Raw genomic sequence first — 17,580 nt, forward strand, 5'->3', positions numbered from 1 at the left:
TTGAGTTTAAATTACGATACTTATATACGGTATTTCAGAATTGTCCAATAAACAGGCTTACAAAAAAATAATTAAAATAAAATACAAAACATGTTATAAAGTACTTGTTAACTGTAAAACAGTGTTGTTGATAGCTTAAACATAAAGGTTATTGTAATTGTGATATATTTATGTTCATAACCCGACGTTTTTGCTCCTGATTTCCCGCCGACATTGTTGCTAACTGTGACAGCTATAGCCGGCGGGATCATAAACGAGATGTTTTGCTTGTACGTACAAACATACAAACGATACGAGTTTTTTGCGTGTCGGTACTTAATTATACTCAGAGCGAGCGTTAAATCCGCGTTCGCTCGTTTATATTTAATGTAGGGCATATGTAGGCAGATAAAAACGGATTATGTAAAAGGCCCAGTCAGTAGACCGGGATATAAAATATTTCCCATGAGCCCCATTTTCGCGTGCGTCTTCATGAGAAAACATTCCATTGGTAAGAATTGAATATTATTTGTAAGGGATTCTGGCTTTTATATGATGTATTATTTTATCCAATTTTAGGTAACTTTTATTAACATTAGCTGTTATTCATTGTGATATTTTTGTAGAACATCGACAATAAAATAAAAGAACCAATATTTATAAAAGAGCTTTATTGACATTTCCAAGCCGTGATGGCAATATGTATGAACTTATTTGCCTTTGCGAAAAACTGACAATTGAAACTTTAGTATAATTCAGATTCAGCTCACAGTGGGATCGTGACCGGAAAATTCCAAATTGAATAGGTACAAAAGCTTAATAATAACGTTCTCATCATCATCATCATCACCAGCCTATCGCAGTCCACTGCTGGACATAGGCCTCTCCAAGTGCACGCCACTGAGATCGATTCGTTCAATCGAATAACGTTCTATTCCTGGAATACTTACTTCGACATTCGAAAAATATCTTTTCAACAGATAAAAATATAATGATCGTTTTTATTCTCTGTTAAATAAAATACCATATGCAAACATATCCTTTTGAATATTTCACGTTCAGAGAACTAAGGTAAACGCGGGTGAAGTCGTCATGCCCCAATAGTCGTCAATCAATCTAAAAACTTTGATTATTTCTTTCTACATAACTTAAAATGGGCCGGTTTATATGTCAACATATTGTTGATAACATATTGCACAATTGTAATGACAACACGGGGTTTTAACAGTCATGGCATCGGAGATATGTTATTCGAAACGTGTGTGCTATAACAAAATCTTTTTTTCTTGAAGTTCAGCTGTCAAAAGTGAAACTCAGCACGTGGTTTTGTGTTTTGATTTACATAACTCCAGTGGGGTCTGTGGTATGTTTCTTTGTTTAATTAGATAGTTAAGTTTATTTGCTAACGATGTAATGTGCAATTTGGAATACTTTTAACATAGAACATATAATTTTTTTATTTGACATCTATTGGTACTTTAAAACTCCCATTTGACCCAAAACCCGTCAATTTTAGAATTATTATGACGAGTACTGGGACATGCTCAAAAGTTGCACCTAAACTCGTCATAACGAGGATATTTTGTGTTTTACAGTACAAAATGCGAATAAATAGCTAATAACGGGACTTTTACACCCAATTTTACCTCTCTAGAACAAACATATTTAAGGTTTAGACTACATTTGTTGATGAAACTGCGTTTCTTTTAAGCTTTTTCTTAGGGGTATATTTTACTGTGCTGGTTATTGAAGCACGTACACAGTCATGTTATTCGATTCAACTAATTTGTTTCTTAATGGTTAAATCCCCTGTTTTCTATAAGTATGCACTTATTCATTGGCCGCTGTAGGACTTCGCCATTCGATTTGGCTACAAGTAGGTCTACCACTTGCCTTTGTTTCTACAACGCTTGTATTACAATTTGTGGCAACCAAAAATTGAATGTTCTTACACTATGCTTTTTGTTCGACATAACTGCAAGTCGTCACGCGTATTGTACCGCGTCTCCCTGACGTGCCTTGATAGCGCCTTTATAAAAATTATGTCATGCAACTAGTTTTGACGCAAAAAATATTAAAATCAGTTTTAAGAGGTAGTATATGTAGCTTCCATCGCTGTCACTTCTTTGCTTGTCGTATTCGATATTGATGGGTAAAAAGTAATTCTTAAGTAAGATTTTTTACTTCAAATTGTATGTACGTAGTGACTGAAAGAAACTACAAGCAAGAGGGCCTTTTAAAAGTCATAGAAGCTGTAAATCAAGGGGCCACACCATCAGATGCAGTAAGAAAATTTGAGACAACTTTAATGAAATGATGACACAAAAGCGACGATTATCCTTATATTATACACTGTAGAAATGAACCCAAGGACAATCCCCGGTTCTGTGCTAAACTATTGCTAACTATGGAGGAAAACTACTAGGGCCATTGCGTTGGGATGTTAGTGGATTAGGATATAGGAAACTATAGGAACTATGGCACTTACTGGGCCCCCGGGAATCAGTCACTGAATAGCAACAAGAGGGCAACTGGGACATGAGCGGCTGAAGGGTGAGGATACCTCAGCGGACTTTAAACGCAGATCACGCGCTCCCTGCGGGTCCAGGATCACCGGCCCAATCGCCACTTACCTCAAGGCACCTACCCTACGAGCCAGGCTACTAACCCTGCTCTAGCGACTCCACTCTGGGCGGCCAATGGAGGCATGCCAGAGGCGGGAGATCTATCCCCCGCCATGCTTCACTCCGGCCACCTGGATTGAAGCTGGACAGGGACAGTATACTCTCCTTGGAGTACTCGGTATATATAGACCCGTGGGATCGCTACTCACCGTCATCCGCCTCAGATGTCCTTCGGGGCTAATTAAGATTATTATTAGATATTATTTGTATGTCTCTGTCTGAGTCGTGGTGGCCTAGTGGGTAAAGGACCAACCTCTCAAGTATGAGGGCGCGGGTTCGATCCCAGATCAGGCAAGTACCAATGCAACTTTTCTAAGTTTGTATGTACTTTCTAAGTATATCTTAGACCAGCGGTTCCCGAATTCTTTTGGCTTCGGAACCCTTTTCGTCTCACCATTTTTCGGCGGAACCTTAGCTGAAGAAGTAAACTAAAGACGTATATACACTTAGGTACGGCTCGTGGCGTGTGGTAGCGCACCAAATGGTTATATGGTTAGAGACATATTCATTATACTCGGGCGTAGCATGACCAAACGGGCCAGAAAACAATTTAGCCGCCCTTGACTTTGTGTATTATGTGAATAGTTTTCAGTTTGAAGACTGACAAAGTAAACGCAAAAAGAAATAGATTGGGTTTGTACAGGTGCGAGCGCGATTTTTTTAACTAAAAGAAGAAATTCCAAGCACCCTGTGGTAGCCGGTATCGCGAGCGAAGCGAGCGCGATTTTTTTTTAGTTTAAGTACCTACACAAAATAAACAAACACACTGTTAATTAATAGGTCTCAAAAAGTACAATATCCACACAAAAAAGGAAATGCAAATGAATGAGTAGCTAGCGAAGAAAGCGCTATTGCTTCTTCTGAACCAGAGGAATAAAAAATAGACATTAAAAGAAACCTCGACGGAAGAGCGCGAAATTTTTTCGGTGTTGGATACTTGAGCAATTAAACGAACATAAAAGCACCACACGTAACATGGAGTCGCGAGCGAAGCGAGCGAAATTCGGATTCGCGGAGGTGCAAAAATTGGAAATAATGTCACACTTTGATTCATGGTAAAAATAGCCACTAGAAATACTCGTATGCCGTGTCATTTCACGTCCTGTCAAATGTATGAAAACGTATAATCCTGGCGATGAAATGAGCCCAAAAAATGCGGTGATTTTTGGCCGACTCGCTACCTACTTTTGCCGATTGCCGAAGACCTGGAGGTATTAAGTTAATCTACAATTTGTAAAAAACGGAATTAAATTATCTGCTGCCGTGGCCTTCCCCCACCACTTGTCGCGAACTCGTACTTACACTCCCGAGTGGTACCCACCTACATGGTGCCTAAATGGAATTTTGGAATGCAATATTTAAAACAATTTAATTGAAAATTAATAATAATTTAATATTGTCAAAAGTGAAACGATTTACCGTATGAAAATCTTGAATTTTCCACGGAACCCCTGAGGGCCTGTCACGGAACCTCAGGGTTCCGCGGAACCCCATTTGGGAACAGCTGTCTTAGACACCATTAACTGTGTTTCGGATGGCACGTTAAACTGTAGGTCCCGGCTGTCATTGAACATCCTTGGCAGTCGTTACGGGTAGTCAGAAGCCAGTAAGTCTGACACCAGTCTAACCAAGGGGTATCGGGTTGCCCGGGTAAGTGGGTTGAGGAGGTCAGATAGGCAGTCGCTTCTTGTTAAGCATTGGTACTCAGCTGAATCCGGTTAGACTGGAAGCGGACCCCAACATGATTGGGAGAAAGGCTCGGAGGATGGATTTGTATGTCTCTACAGACCTCGGGACTATAGAGTCCCGGATTTTTGGGAGGCGAACGTGGGGCCGAAGCCAACACGCTGAAGCCCTTTTGAGACAACTTTAATGAAATGGTGACACAAAACCGGCGATTATCCCTGTATACACTATAGAATTGTACCCAAGGAAAATACCCGGTTCTGTGCTAAACTATTGCTAACTATGGAGGAAAACTACTAGGGTTATTGCGTCGGGATGTTATTGGATTAGGATATAGGAAACTATAGGAACTATGACACCTGCTGATGATAATGTATAAAATACATGTTAAAATGGCAGGTGGTGGCTCGCCAGCTCACTTACTGGGCCCCTGGGAATCAGTCACTGAATAGCAACAAGAGGGCAACAGGGACATGAGCCACTTACCACGAGGCACCTACCCTCCGAGCAGAGCTGCTAACTCTGCTTTAGCGACTCCACTCTGACCGGCCGGTGAAGGCAAGCCAAGAGGTGGGAGACCTATCCCCCGTCATGCTTCACTCCGGCAGGCCGGAGATGGGGGACAGTATACTCTCCCTGGAGCACTCGGATATATAGCCCCGCGGGGTCGCTACTCCACGTCATCCGCCTCAGATGCCCTATTATTGGGTTTGAACGCTTAGTTGTAATCATAATTTTGCATGCGCTAAGCAGTTCAGAAGTTTTGATGAATGACAACCTTACCTACATATTTATGAATGTTAGTAATTATTTCGCGGAAAGCTATATAAATAAATGTCGCTTTTATTTTTTGTAAAACCTGATTATTTTACAATTTCAATATTTTAATAGTAATTATTTTACTCGTGCTACATATGCACATGACTGCAGGGTTATTATGATTAAGAAAATAAAAAATATAAAGAAAATATAATTATTATGATTAATTTTATAGACTGATTTTGTGATTCCAAGCGTTTGATTTTAGGAATATAAATTTAAATGTAACTACGTATCTGTTTTATTGAATACCTGCTCTTAACAGATTGTAACCTGCTATTCTAAATAGGGATTTGGTTTTCTATCTATCTGTATGTTTCAAAGGCAAAAGTATGCTTAAAAAATTCAAGCACAAAAAAATGTACATAACTTGAACTTTATGTTCAAGAATATAGAGTTCATATTAGCACTAGAAGTTGACGAGTACTGGGAATATTTGACGAGTATCGGTACAAATCAGACGACTACTGGTACAAATCGCCCTTTTTTTACTTTTTCCTTAATAAATACATAAACCCATCAAAATGATTAAAAAACATTGGTTACTTAGAATAACGAATAAATTATCTATCACGTCATGCAAAAATTGTCATTTTCTGTTAAATATTTAGCACACAGTAGAGCTTCAAAGTCAGTGATTTCCGAAATCCGACGACTATTGGTACGTTTACCTTAGTTAGTTCATCAATCTAAGCCATATTAATTTGAACTCATTGTAGATATTAATTCGTTATCTAAAGCAGTATGAATGCTTTATCGAGAACTGATAGAGGGGTATTACCATAGGCAGTAAATTAATGTTATATAATATCTATTTGTTTCTAATAACTTATACGCGGAAAGTGGAGATTCGTATTGGTTTCCCAATATGAACATTAAACCTTGTAAAGCCCAATGTTAATGGAGGTATAATTATAGGCAGTATAATTTAGCCTGAAGACCAAAAGTCTATGAGAGTTTCATGGTCTTTCAAATTCAATTTCTATTCTCCTTTAAAACTTCTGAGTGCATTATACACTATTCTTCTTTTCAAGACTCATACAATATAGCAATTGCTATAACTATATACCCACATGTACCTTAAGTTTTCATTAAAAAAACTCAGTGTGTCCAGTGTTAAAATCTCATAAAATGTCAAGCTACTTTTAATTAATTTTGAAAAACGTTTATCCGCTACTTTTAACAATATCAACAATAACGTTAATTACTTAACTTACTCTAATGTACTGTACACATGGAACAAGTATGAGGAGGGTTTGTCCAAAAGTGACAATTTGAAGGACAACAATATGTCAGTTTCAAACCTCGCTTGAAATCTACACCACTTTAGTTTGAGTAGGTAGTTGAATCCAGACAGGAGATTCAGTGAGTGCTACTTAATGTAATAACCAAAATTCTGGAGGTTACTACCTATTTCCATCTACTTTTGTAGACTTTTTTACATATGGTAAAATCACAACTCGGTTTTTTTCAAGCTTTTTGGCTGTTTCATTTGAGGACAGATATCAAAGAAATGTTTCAACGGTAAATAAAGAGACCTTTAAAATTATCACGTTTCAAAAGATAATCACTTCGCTGTTCTCTAAGATATGGATTACACCCACCTCTTTCGTTTCTCCTAATGGAGCCATCCAAGCTTGTGTCACGGATTTCTTTTGTTTTTGGTTTCTAGCTCAACATGGCTGGGTTATCCTTGCCTTATTGTCAGAACTACGTGCCTCGTAAAACTAGAAATGATTCTCACTTTTCTCGCCTTGACAGTCCGATGTCATGCATGGTTTTTCCGTTATATGTGTCACAACGTGCGCTCTAAAGTTTGGTGAAATGTTGCAGTTTTTAACGAACTTTGGTGCTTTTTATGCGCACAGCCAGTTCATTGTTGAACACAAAATAAAAACCACTGTTTTTCTGAAGAGACTGTAATTCATTATGTGTTTGAATTCAGCAAATATGCGAAAAAAGCAGACATAGGTATTTTGGAACGTTACTAGCTTTTACCAACGAAAAATTGGAGTAAGGAACACGAGAATCAATTATTTATTTCTTTTTTGCTCTAGGTCACCGGCTCATCAATCCAAACGACGTAGTTTCTCAGCTATACAATATTTATGATACAGTTTGACATGACGTTGCGATAACAATGGACATCCTCACAATAGAGCAATTGCAGACGCAGATATAAAGGCCGAACACAATGTGTCTGAAATCGCTGTCAGTTACGATTTCCACACACTTCCCGGATTATTTATGTAGATAGTTGCCTTTGCCCTACGTTTTCATCTATCTTTCGAACTAAGTATCAAAATTAAATCCTGGCTTCTTATCTATACTTCTATACTAATATTATAAAGAGGAAAACTTTGCTTTTTTGTTTGTTTGGTTGTAATGAATAGGCTCAAAAACTACTAGACAGTTTTTAAAAATTCTTTCACCATTCGAAAGCTACATTATCCACGAGTAACATAGGCTACATTTTATCCCGGTACGGGCAGTAGTTACCACGGGACGCGGGTGAAACCGCGGGAAAACGGCTAGTGTGAAATATAACGATATGTTGAAGACTGATGCGATTACTCGTATATCCTCGTATATACCAAAGATTAGACCAAAAACCTTTTAGAAACACCATCCACCATCCACCATCTACCCTCTGCGACACGTTAATTAGAAAAAATACCCACGTTCTGTAATAACACATCGCTCTAACATAAATTGTGTCACACTAGTTTACAGTGCGCCCGACGCAGCACAATTTTGTTAGTAAATGATTAACTGAGCAGCCTAACAGCTAACTTCAAACTCGCCGTACATGGTTCGTCGGGCGCACTGTAGTGCTGTATGTGTTACCTCCATTATAACGTATTATAATGTCGACAGAAAGTTAGACATGATGCTCCAAATATGATATTGGAACAAGATTAGAGATCTTCCTAGTCTTTCCCAACTATGTTGGGGTCGGCTTATAACCGGATGCAGCTGAGTAGGTACTAGTTTTTTACATAAAGCGACTGCCTTTCTTACCTCCTCAACCCAGGAACCCGCGCACGTCAAGATGCCAAGATGTTCAAATAACAGGCGAAACCCATCCACGAAGCTTTGCTTAGGTAAACATTGAGCAGGAGAATGAGAATTATGCTATTACAGTCTATACAAGTATTGTATTGTTAATTGTCTTTCTTGCAGGAGGCGGAGGAGCACAGTTAGGGGAGACAGAAAACTGTGACGCTGGAGACCTGAACATGTGTGTGAGCCTCATCCCGCGCACACCCGTCGGCCTGCCCAGGAACAAACATGAACTGGACGCGCACTGCCAGTAAGTAAACCTAATAGTTACCCCAATATACATAGTTTCAAACTCGTAGTAACAGATTTCAAAGTAGTTTTAGATAGGTAATTTGCTTCATGGCTTTTTCTGGACTTCTGAAATATCATTTATTGGAGAAATAGGTCTGTAAAGTGCTTTAATGTTGCATAAACTCCATGCTCTTACATAATGGGCATTGTTTTCATTATTTTAGCGGCATGCCAAAAGCTCACACGGCTCACATTGTTAATTCATGGGCTGTCGGCTAATGTGATCAACATGCCTGACTAACTTATAAACCTTTTCATAACCCACGTAAAATTAAGATCGTCGAGCAACCTTCAACGTTTATTTAATTTCACCTTTGTACCTACTTTCAACATTGGCTAAAAGGTTTCATATTGAATTTCAGTAAACGTCCAGCCTAATATAGTATTTCTACAGGTTCTCATGTAACCCACATCAAAATTAATAAAAAAAACCTTTATTCTTTAAGACCTTTCGCAAAGTATGAAATGAAATGTGAGATTTGTGTTACGGCGCCGTGGCGAGATTGTGAAATGTTTCAGCCAAGAAATATATCAAAGAATTTTCGGTCTTCACTTATTCGTAGAAGCCGTTGGTATTAAAGAAATATCGATAATACATATTCTATTATTCGAACGAATTCCGATAAAGATCGAGTCATTTAATAATGTGCCTTTTATTGATATCATATATTACCAATTAGTTATCTAACTAATTGTTTATTTGCTCAGTTATACTATTTATCAATTAAGCAATATAGAGGTAGAAGTATGCCCAGTTACACAATTAAGCCATATAGAGGTTAACCTAACTAATTAATACCACCATTTTGACATTCAACAAGACGTTTACCCCGTCTCAAAATAATGTTAGGTATAGTAATCCAATTATTCGAATAGTACATTTGGGACACGCACATCTCGACGAAATCGACATAGCAAGGCCACTCTTAACCGTTGGAGTACGTGCTCCCGTCCAACTAATGTCATGTTATGTTCCTAATAGCCAGACGTAAGACCTCGGCGGTTGTATTAATCCACCACAAGTGCTCGTGGGCAGGGCTATTACAGATATACGGACAAAGAACTTGTTGTACCTATTTCATTTTAGTTTACCTACAACGAGTAGGAAAACTTTCTATCCTATTGTTGGGCGAAAACAACATTTTCTGCTGAAAACGTACTAATGATCTCACCTCACCGTTTTGACACGACCCGTTCCCAAGATTTAAGTCAACTTATCATCAAAATCTCTTGATCAAAGACCTATATTACAGTATAATTTTCTAACTTTCACAACAGATCATATTCCAAATGTCATGTAACATCTCTCTATTCTCGGGGGAAAGATACAAAGGTCTTCAAAAACCTTTAGTCATCGATCCTTTTGCGACGTGTCGTCCCAAAAGTTACAAACTGATGACTGGCTCCCAAGTTTTTCCAGATGTTCTGTAAATGACACCTCAGGGATCTCACGCAACTATTTACTGCTGTAATTGACGATAATATATACATTCCAGTTCTTTTATAACTTGAAAACTACGATTAATGGTTTGAAAACACGGCAGCGTCGACAAATGAAGATTTATTACCGCGGCCGATCGGTGCCTCGCGACTTATACGGATAGCTTTCATTTGACTTATTAAATACAGAGATCAATTTTATAAAATGACAATTAGGTCTTATCAACATATGTACAACACATGATAAATATACAAACTTTGAAAACGAGTTGGAAATAATAATGACGCCATTAATCATAATTCAAAACGACTTTTGTCATGTTCCCACCAAAGTCTTAGGAGCGTGTGTCATTTATTGAAAAGTTACAAAACAATATTTCGACATATGGCACCATTGCGAATAAACTTGGCCAATTATATCTAACCCTCGCATGACAGTAAACGACAAAGTTTCGTTATTTTGTGTTTTTCTTTTGTTATTATGTTGGCATTTGATGATGATCTCACTTATTGGTTTTCGCAAATAGAATAGCTCTAGGGTGATCTGTTTTTAGTATCAATAAGTGAAATCGAGTCTTATTGTTTCGTTGAACTTTCGTGAAGGGTTTTGTTAATTATAGTGTACCTACATCTCCACTTATAGTAAATAGTTGTATTCCAGTTGGAGTTTCAATTCGTCGAAAATGGACCTCATTGATGGACCGAAGTCCACTTCAAATTCAATCTTATTTACTCTTAAATGTTAAATATGCAAATCTATAGCAGACATACCTGTTTTTTCTTCTATGACATGATTATTTATAAGTTCGATATTCTCCCAGGGCATACCATACAGGCATGGTGTGTATGGACGCGTGGATCAAGCGCTGCCTCCCCACGGACGGACAGAAGTTACTGCAACAACAGATCGGAGGCGCGCGCGCACTCATGCGCTTTCTATGTACGAATGACACGGCTCTGAGGAGAGGTTAGTTGTTTTTCTATAATATTAATTTTAAATACATATTACACGTTACTGAGTAATTTTAAATTAAAAGATATAAGGCAACCTGTATATATCGTAAAGTATATAAGGTTTTTGTCAGTAGGTCACAGGATCTAATTAGCCCTTTAGGAATTATTAAATAGACTGTTTAATAAATGTGCTAAATATCATGAACATTATAATAGATATTACAATTATCCATATTCAAATTAGTAACTTCCATTAAATGAGCATCGAAATTCATTTTGCATTATGAAACCATTTTCATTTCAATTTCATTTTACCTAAAACAATGTACTTATATTGTGTAATTAATTATCTACTGCTATTTATATTATACACGTTCCATAATAATTTGGGATATTATTAATACTTACAGGTATTAATAATTTTGGTTTCTTTAATGATAAAATTAAAAACCCTAAAAATTGCTCTTAGAGAAATGTCAAGCGTAAGTAATAAGGAAAGGTGAGCAGGAAAATCTTGGGAGTTAAAATTAATTATACAAACAAACTTAACAGCATCCCATCATTGGGGAATTAAAGTTTTATAAAAAAGATGAGGTGCAAATCCACAATCAAGGAGGATTATCGATGTTATCGGAAACATTTAAATTGAATTATAAAAATGGCTGGCCGGTTGCAGGCGTAATGGCTATAAAATGAAAACGAAACAGACTCGTATGGCGCTATTCATTTGTTTCAGTATTCTATGAATGTTTGTTTGAACTAAAGTTTACACGTTCTGCACGATCCATCATCCAGCTATACTGGCGTCGAATGGTCGCTTACTGAAAATAAATAAAACTTTGTTGTTCCCATTGGATTGAAAACTGATTTATCTTTCGTTTTAGGAGTCCATCAGTTAAGGCCAAATTGTTTTACGAACCTTCAAATAGATAAGACTTTCATTACATCTCAGACAAAGACATTCAAGGAAAATATTTGAAGTTCCCCATTCATGAAAAGGGAACTGAAATTCAAAGATTCCAGTTTGTGATTAACCCGAAATAGCATTTATTTTAGTAATTTATTTTTTATTAAAGATAAACTAATATTGTACCACAAACATCGATCACCAATCATGCTCAGTCCGGATTACTGTGTCATATTTATAGCTTTTTCTTATTTATGTCCATTATTTATGTGGTCTTCGTTTTCCGCCTTATGGCCTCCTAGACATTTAAAACAAATAGACAAGTCGTAATTTTGTTCTTTCTTAGGATATAACCAAATGCCTTTTCAGACTTAAATCGCAAAACCGTCCATTCTTCGGCATTCTATAAAGCTATTAAATAATTCTTTCGTATACTTTTAGAATTTTTGAAGGAGCCAACGTGTTGGGGTCGTGTCAGCCCCGACTGGAGTCGATGTGTGGATGAATTGCAAGTCGCCGTTCGAGAGAACACGGACCGCGCCCAACAGCTCACATATTTCAATAGGAACGCCGAACTGTGTTGGTAATTATCTACTCTTTATATTTTATTTCATGTATAAAGATGATATTTTTATTTTTCTAATACTTAAAAGGAGATTCTCCGCACAAAATAAATACATAGTCTCCACGAGAGATCTGTATTAATTGAAGTGTTGACGAAATAAACCTGTAAATTTTATCTTACTTTTAATAATATTTCTGGTTTTTATATATGTAGGTACCTTACCTTTCAATACATTGTAGCAGTTGTTGTATCTTAAAGCTTTAAAACAAGATAGTTAAATCCCAAACAAACAGGTACCTAAGAAATAACTACAAAGCAACTAAGTATGTATTCTGAATACCATCCTTTACTTAATTCAAGATAATGAACACGAAATATTTCGCTAAGATACACGATAATAATTACAAATATACTAAGATTCACAGAACTGAAGGGGATGCATTGTTCCTAATTGTATTTTGAAACATTATTCTCGAGTCTCTTTGTCTGCAGACGCAATTAAAAGCAAGTGTTAATAAATCCGTAGATACTCTTTATCCACATCTATTGTGCTTATCTCATTTCAGGACTTTTGAAATAAAGATATTAATAGTCTCTGTTCTATTTACTATTTATTCTTTGGGCTTATTACACTCAGCGGCACGGAATTTGGCCCAAACAAACACAAGTAGATATCAGCCCAGATAGCTGTTGTGAATTCTAATTTCATATGACATATTGTCAGTCCTTTCCTAATTGTTAATTAAAATACAGAAAAATGTGTGTCTGTTTAACTTTTATAACACTAGAAACAGATTCCGTTGTTGGCACACAAAGCAGAAAGTTAAGTTTAAATTCAGATAGAAATTGCCGACGTACTAAGCACGCTCCAAAAAAAATAATGATTATGATCGTTTTTTGTTTCTCTTTTTTCACAATTTGATCTGAAAATTACCCTTACTGCAGCTAAAGTTGCTCAAGTAGTGTTGCTAAGACGTCAAGGGCGTACGCAGCGGAAGATGGTTGAAACTTTAAGTGCACCGCGTACAAGTTAAAGATATGCATAGAAAATGTATGACCAGACTGGCCTTTACACAAGAAGACCAGAAAGTGGCGGTGTAAGGTGTTCGTCGGCGCACGAGGACCGATTTATCGTACCTGCAATAATGAAAAATCGGTTTCTCACTGCGTTAGAGACACGCCAGCCTTTGCAAACAGCAAGAGAAGTCAACGTCCGTAAGTGCACAATAAGAAGAAGGATGGAGGAACAGGATCTGCGTGCTCGGAGACCAACTCGAGGCCCGGAACTTCTCTCGCACCATCGCAAAGCCAGACTTAGGTTTGCAAAAGAACATGCAAATTGGACGCGTGACCAATGGAGTAAAATTTTAAGGACCGATTAATGCAGAGTCATCTTAAAACCTCCAGACGGCCGTGAACGTGAATGGAGAAAGCGCGGAGAATGGTTTCTTCCCACCACTACCAAGCAAACAGTTGGTTTTCATGGTGGGTCCATCTTGGTTTGGCGAGGCATAAGTTTAGAAGCCCGTACTGAATTATTGGTTGTCGAAAGCCGTCTGGCAACAGTGCCGAATATTGAAGAGATCCTTCAAAATCATGTTTTACCCTGTCAGGGAAGGATAGGAAGTGAAGAATTCCGTATAATGCAGGACAATGCTCGACCTCACACAGCTCTTTGCGTAACCGATTACTTGTTCGAGGTCGGTATTCAAAAATTGGATTGGCCTGCAATAAACCCATCCATGAATCCTGTAGAACATGTCTGGTATATGCTTAAAAGACAGGTCCAAGCAAGTCGTAACCCACCACAGACTCTCATTGAACTGAAAACCGCGCTGGTAGCTTTTTACCTCCACCTGGGAGGAGATCTCCCAGGTGGAGGTAAAAAACATCATACAGAGCATGCCAGATCGTATGCAGGCAGTCATCAGATCAAGAGGAAGAAACACCCATTATTAAAATTCGATAAGTTTCTGTTTTGGTTAAAAAAATTGAATTTTAAGTTTATGGTGATTATTGCGGTAAAGGAGTCTGTTTTTTAACTTAATGAAACTTAATGAAAATCCTCACAATTCTGTTGTTTGTTAGTCATTTTCTTTTGGAAAATGAGTAAATTAAACAATTTTAAAATAAAAATTCTGATTTTTCATATAAATAATGGTTATAAGGCCCAAATGTGCTTGGGCCAAATTCCGTGCCGCTGAGTGTATATGAAATATAGAAATCCCATTTTGCCATTTCTCATTTCATAAGTTTCAGCTTACAATTGCGTCTCAAGGATCATTTTCAATAAACTCTACAAACAATAACTTATTATTATTCTAATCACACTCCAATATTTAGGAAACTTAGTAGCCTCCCACTGCTAATAAAATATCGAGAACTATCGATTTTGCAACTTATGTTATTTATCAGAGAGTGTATATTTCAGTGGCTTAAATGGTCTGTAGTGCAAGATTCACGTTGATCACGTCTCCAAGAAGTTCCATTGTAGCTTTAAGTTTAACACGTGGCCACATAAATCAGAGCATAATACTCCCCAGTTGGTGCTCAATACTCCCAGTAAGCAGAAGTTAGCTAGACACCAGTTAGTTGACTTCACAATATCTTAGAATTTGTGATTCTACGACACCGATATACCATTTTCTCTTCATAATTACAAACGTCTAAATGTTATTTCTGGGAGTTCCTGCTTACGAGGAAATTCTATTTTCACCCAATATAGTACTTCTGGGATGTCCTACTTAACAGGACTTTCACGAAATTTTGGAACTAAAGCTGTCCATTGATACATTTCAAGAACTTTAAGTAAATAAAATATGACAAACTTCTCTCTATTCTAACTTGTCAAGTATTCTCTGTTGTGCTCAATAAAACATTGGGCTGTCATATTCTTTCGAGTTTCTTCACGTATCGTACTTATACCAAAGGATTTTTGTTTATATTTCAAGCCACTTGTTGGGTAGGTATGATAACTGACGAAATACAGATAAAATAAAAAAATCACTAGGTGGAAATTCAGACAGCAAAAAAACTTTTCTTTATTTAAAAACGTATTTGGCGTCCCCTATCTTTTTGCCACCTTGTAGGTACCTATGCTATTCGAGACAATTTTGTTACTTTTTATTAAAACGCTTGGAAGTTGTAACCACGAGATGTCTACATAAACTGAAAACAAGTTTAATAAAAGTAAGCCCATATACAATGAATAATAAATTTTAAGGTTCACCCCTATTGTGCCCAGATGGGGTTGGCTCGGTAATTAATGCCGTCCGAATGCCATTTGACCTCTGCTACCCAATTAGGGGGAAAATAAGAATAATGATACAAGTGTTCTTAGGTTACATCAGTTGTTAGCTTTATGGAACTCAGTCTTGAATAATTATTATGGGTTCTGTAAATCTACTTCATTTCCTTAACCTTATTGCCGGGACAAGAATTCCCTGATTAGTCTATTGATGTGGAATAGAAATCGCAATTTGTTTGGATTTGTAAGAAGGGAAGAATAGGGGGAAAATGTGAAGAGTACTAAAAGGGTCACAAAAAATAATTTATGTGTCAAAAACCAAAGATACCAGTTATTTGTTTTATTTCCAGCGCACGAGACGACTTCATTCAATGCGTGGCGAACGCCGGCCGGTCGTGTTCGATAGCCGCGAGCACGCTGCTCAGGCGCATGGCGTGGGTCCTAGCGCAAGATATAGCGGCGTGCAACCAGCAGCCGCGGGCTTACTGCGCTGCGCCACCCCCACCGATCACTGCGCCATTACTCACTGCTATATACGGCTTTTTGTTTTACCCACCACGTTTGTAAATTCATAAATAGAGTTTCTTTATTTTATAGTTACGTCTAAAGATTATTTTGCAAATTAAAATCACAGTTATGTTTCTATAATTTTATCAAATTACCTGAAATAAGCAAATCATAGGGGCCTGCAACCAGCAGCCGCGGTCTTACTGCGCTGCGCCACCCCCACCGATCACTGCGCCATTACTCACTGCTATATACGGCTTTTTGTTTTACTCACCACGTTTGTAAATTCATAAATAGAGTTTCTTTATTTTATAGTCACGGCTAAAGATTATTTTGCAAATTAAAATCACAGTTATGTTGTAATAATTTTATCAATTTTCCTGAAATAAGCAAGACATAGCGGCGTGCACTACTCACGGCTATATACGGCTTTTTGTTTTACCCACCGCGTTTCTGAATTCATAAATTGAATCCCTATTATTATTATTTTTTAATATGTGAATTAAAATTTTCAGAATTCTGTTTTTATCATTTTAACAATTTACCTGGAATCGTAAGAGGAGTTGATGATAAAAATGTAATTGTTTTTTTTAATAAACTACTGACCCTGATTCCCCTTTATTTGCTGACAGTAAAAATTCTTTTAAGCCCATGTTGGTGATTGTTTAAAGCTATATTTAACTTATTTTTGTACAATGGTGTGATTTTGTATCTATTGACATTTTCATTTACAAGGAGGAATAAAAGCAAAGTTTATTATAGAGTACCTCAACAGGATGAATTTCTTATTTTAAGTAAGAAGAAGCCATAATAAGAAAAGTGTAAATATGTAATAGTTTTAGTTAATAATTGTCGGCATGTTTATTGTAATTGTATTAAAATCTATAAAGAAGTTTCTAAGCAACAAATAGTTTATTTAAAAATAAGCTTTTTTATTAGTTTAAGCTAGTAGATATTTATGAAATGTGATTTTAACATTAGGTCATTAGTTCGATGTGTCTTTATAAGTGTTTATAAAAATATAGTTTATTGTAAATAATAAGCCGATTATGATACTAAAGTATTGAGATAATTTATAGAAGTTGAAATATAAGTAATTTTATAATGAAAATGATGGATATGTTGAATGTTTCGGGACAAATAAATGTGAATGTAAAAACACTTCTGCTGGTTTTCATTTCGCGAATTCATTGTATAATTGTTATTGAAGGTTACAATTTATTAAATTCCACTTTCATTTGACAGGCTATAAGTATCGGAATTAACTCATGAAAAATGATGAAATGATGAAATGATGAAATGATTCACTCGGGTAGAAATAAACGTCGCTTCAGCAATTTAAAAAATAAATTTAAATGTACAAACAAATTAAAATCAATTTCCAAGATTCAACTCATCCAATTTTTTTGGTAAAATAAATATATTTTCAAGAGAGGCT

The 17,580-nt window shown here is 36.7% G+C and overlaps 1 protein-coding gene across 1 annotated transcript in view; it reads left to right on the forward strand.

Annotated features, from left to right (window-relative positions):
• Positions 1-17,303, forward strand: part of LOC110370327 (uncharacterized) — a 32,223-nt gene extending 14,920 nt beyond the window's left edge. The window contains exons 2-5 of the mRNA XM_021326074.3: positions 8,352-8,481; positions 10,784-10,929; positions 12,265-12,406; positions 15,986-17,303. Coding sequence (XP_021181749.1) covers positions 8,352-8,481; positions 10,784-10,929; positions 12,265-12,406; positions 15,986-16,202 — 635 coding nt within the window. The 3' untranslated portion in view covers positions 16,203-17,303. The remainder of the gene's footprint in view (positions 1-8,351; positions 8,482-10,783; positions 10,930-12,264; positions 12,407-15,985) is intronic.
• Positions 17,304-17,580: the final 277 nt, after the last annotated feature.

Source organism: Helicoverpa armigera, chromosome 7 (genome assembly GCF_030705265.1).
Source record: "Helicoverpa armigera isolate CAAS_96S chromosome 7, ASM3070526v1, whole genome shotgun sequence".
Lineage (NCBI taxonomy): Eukaryota > Metazoa > Arthropoda > Insecta > Lepidoptera > Noctuidae > Helicoverpa > Helicoverpa armigera.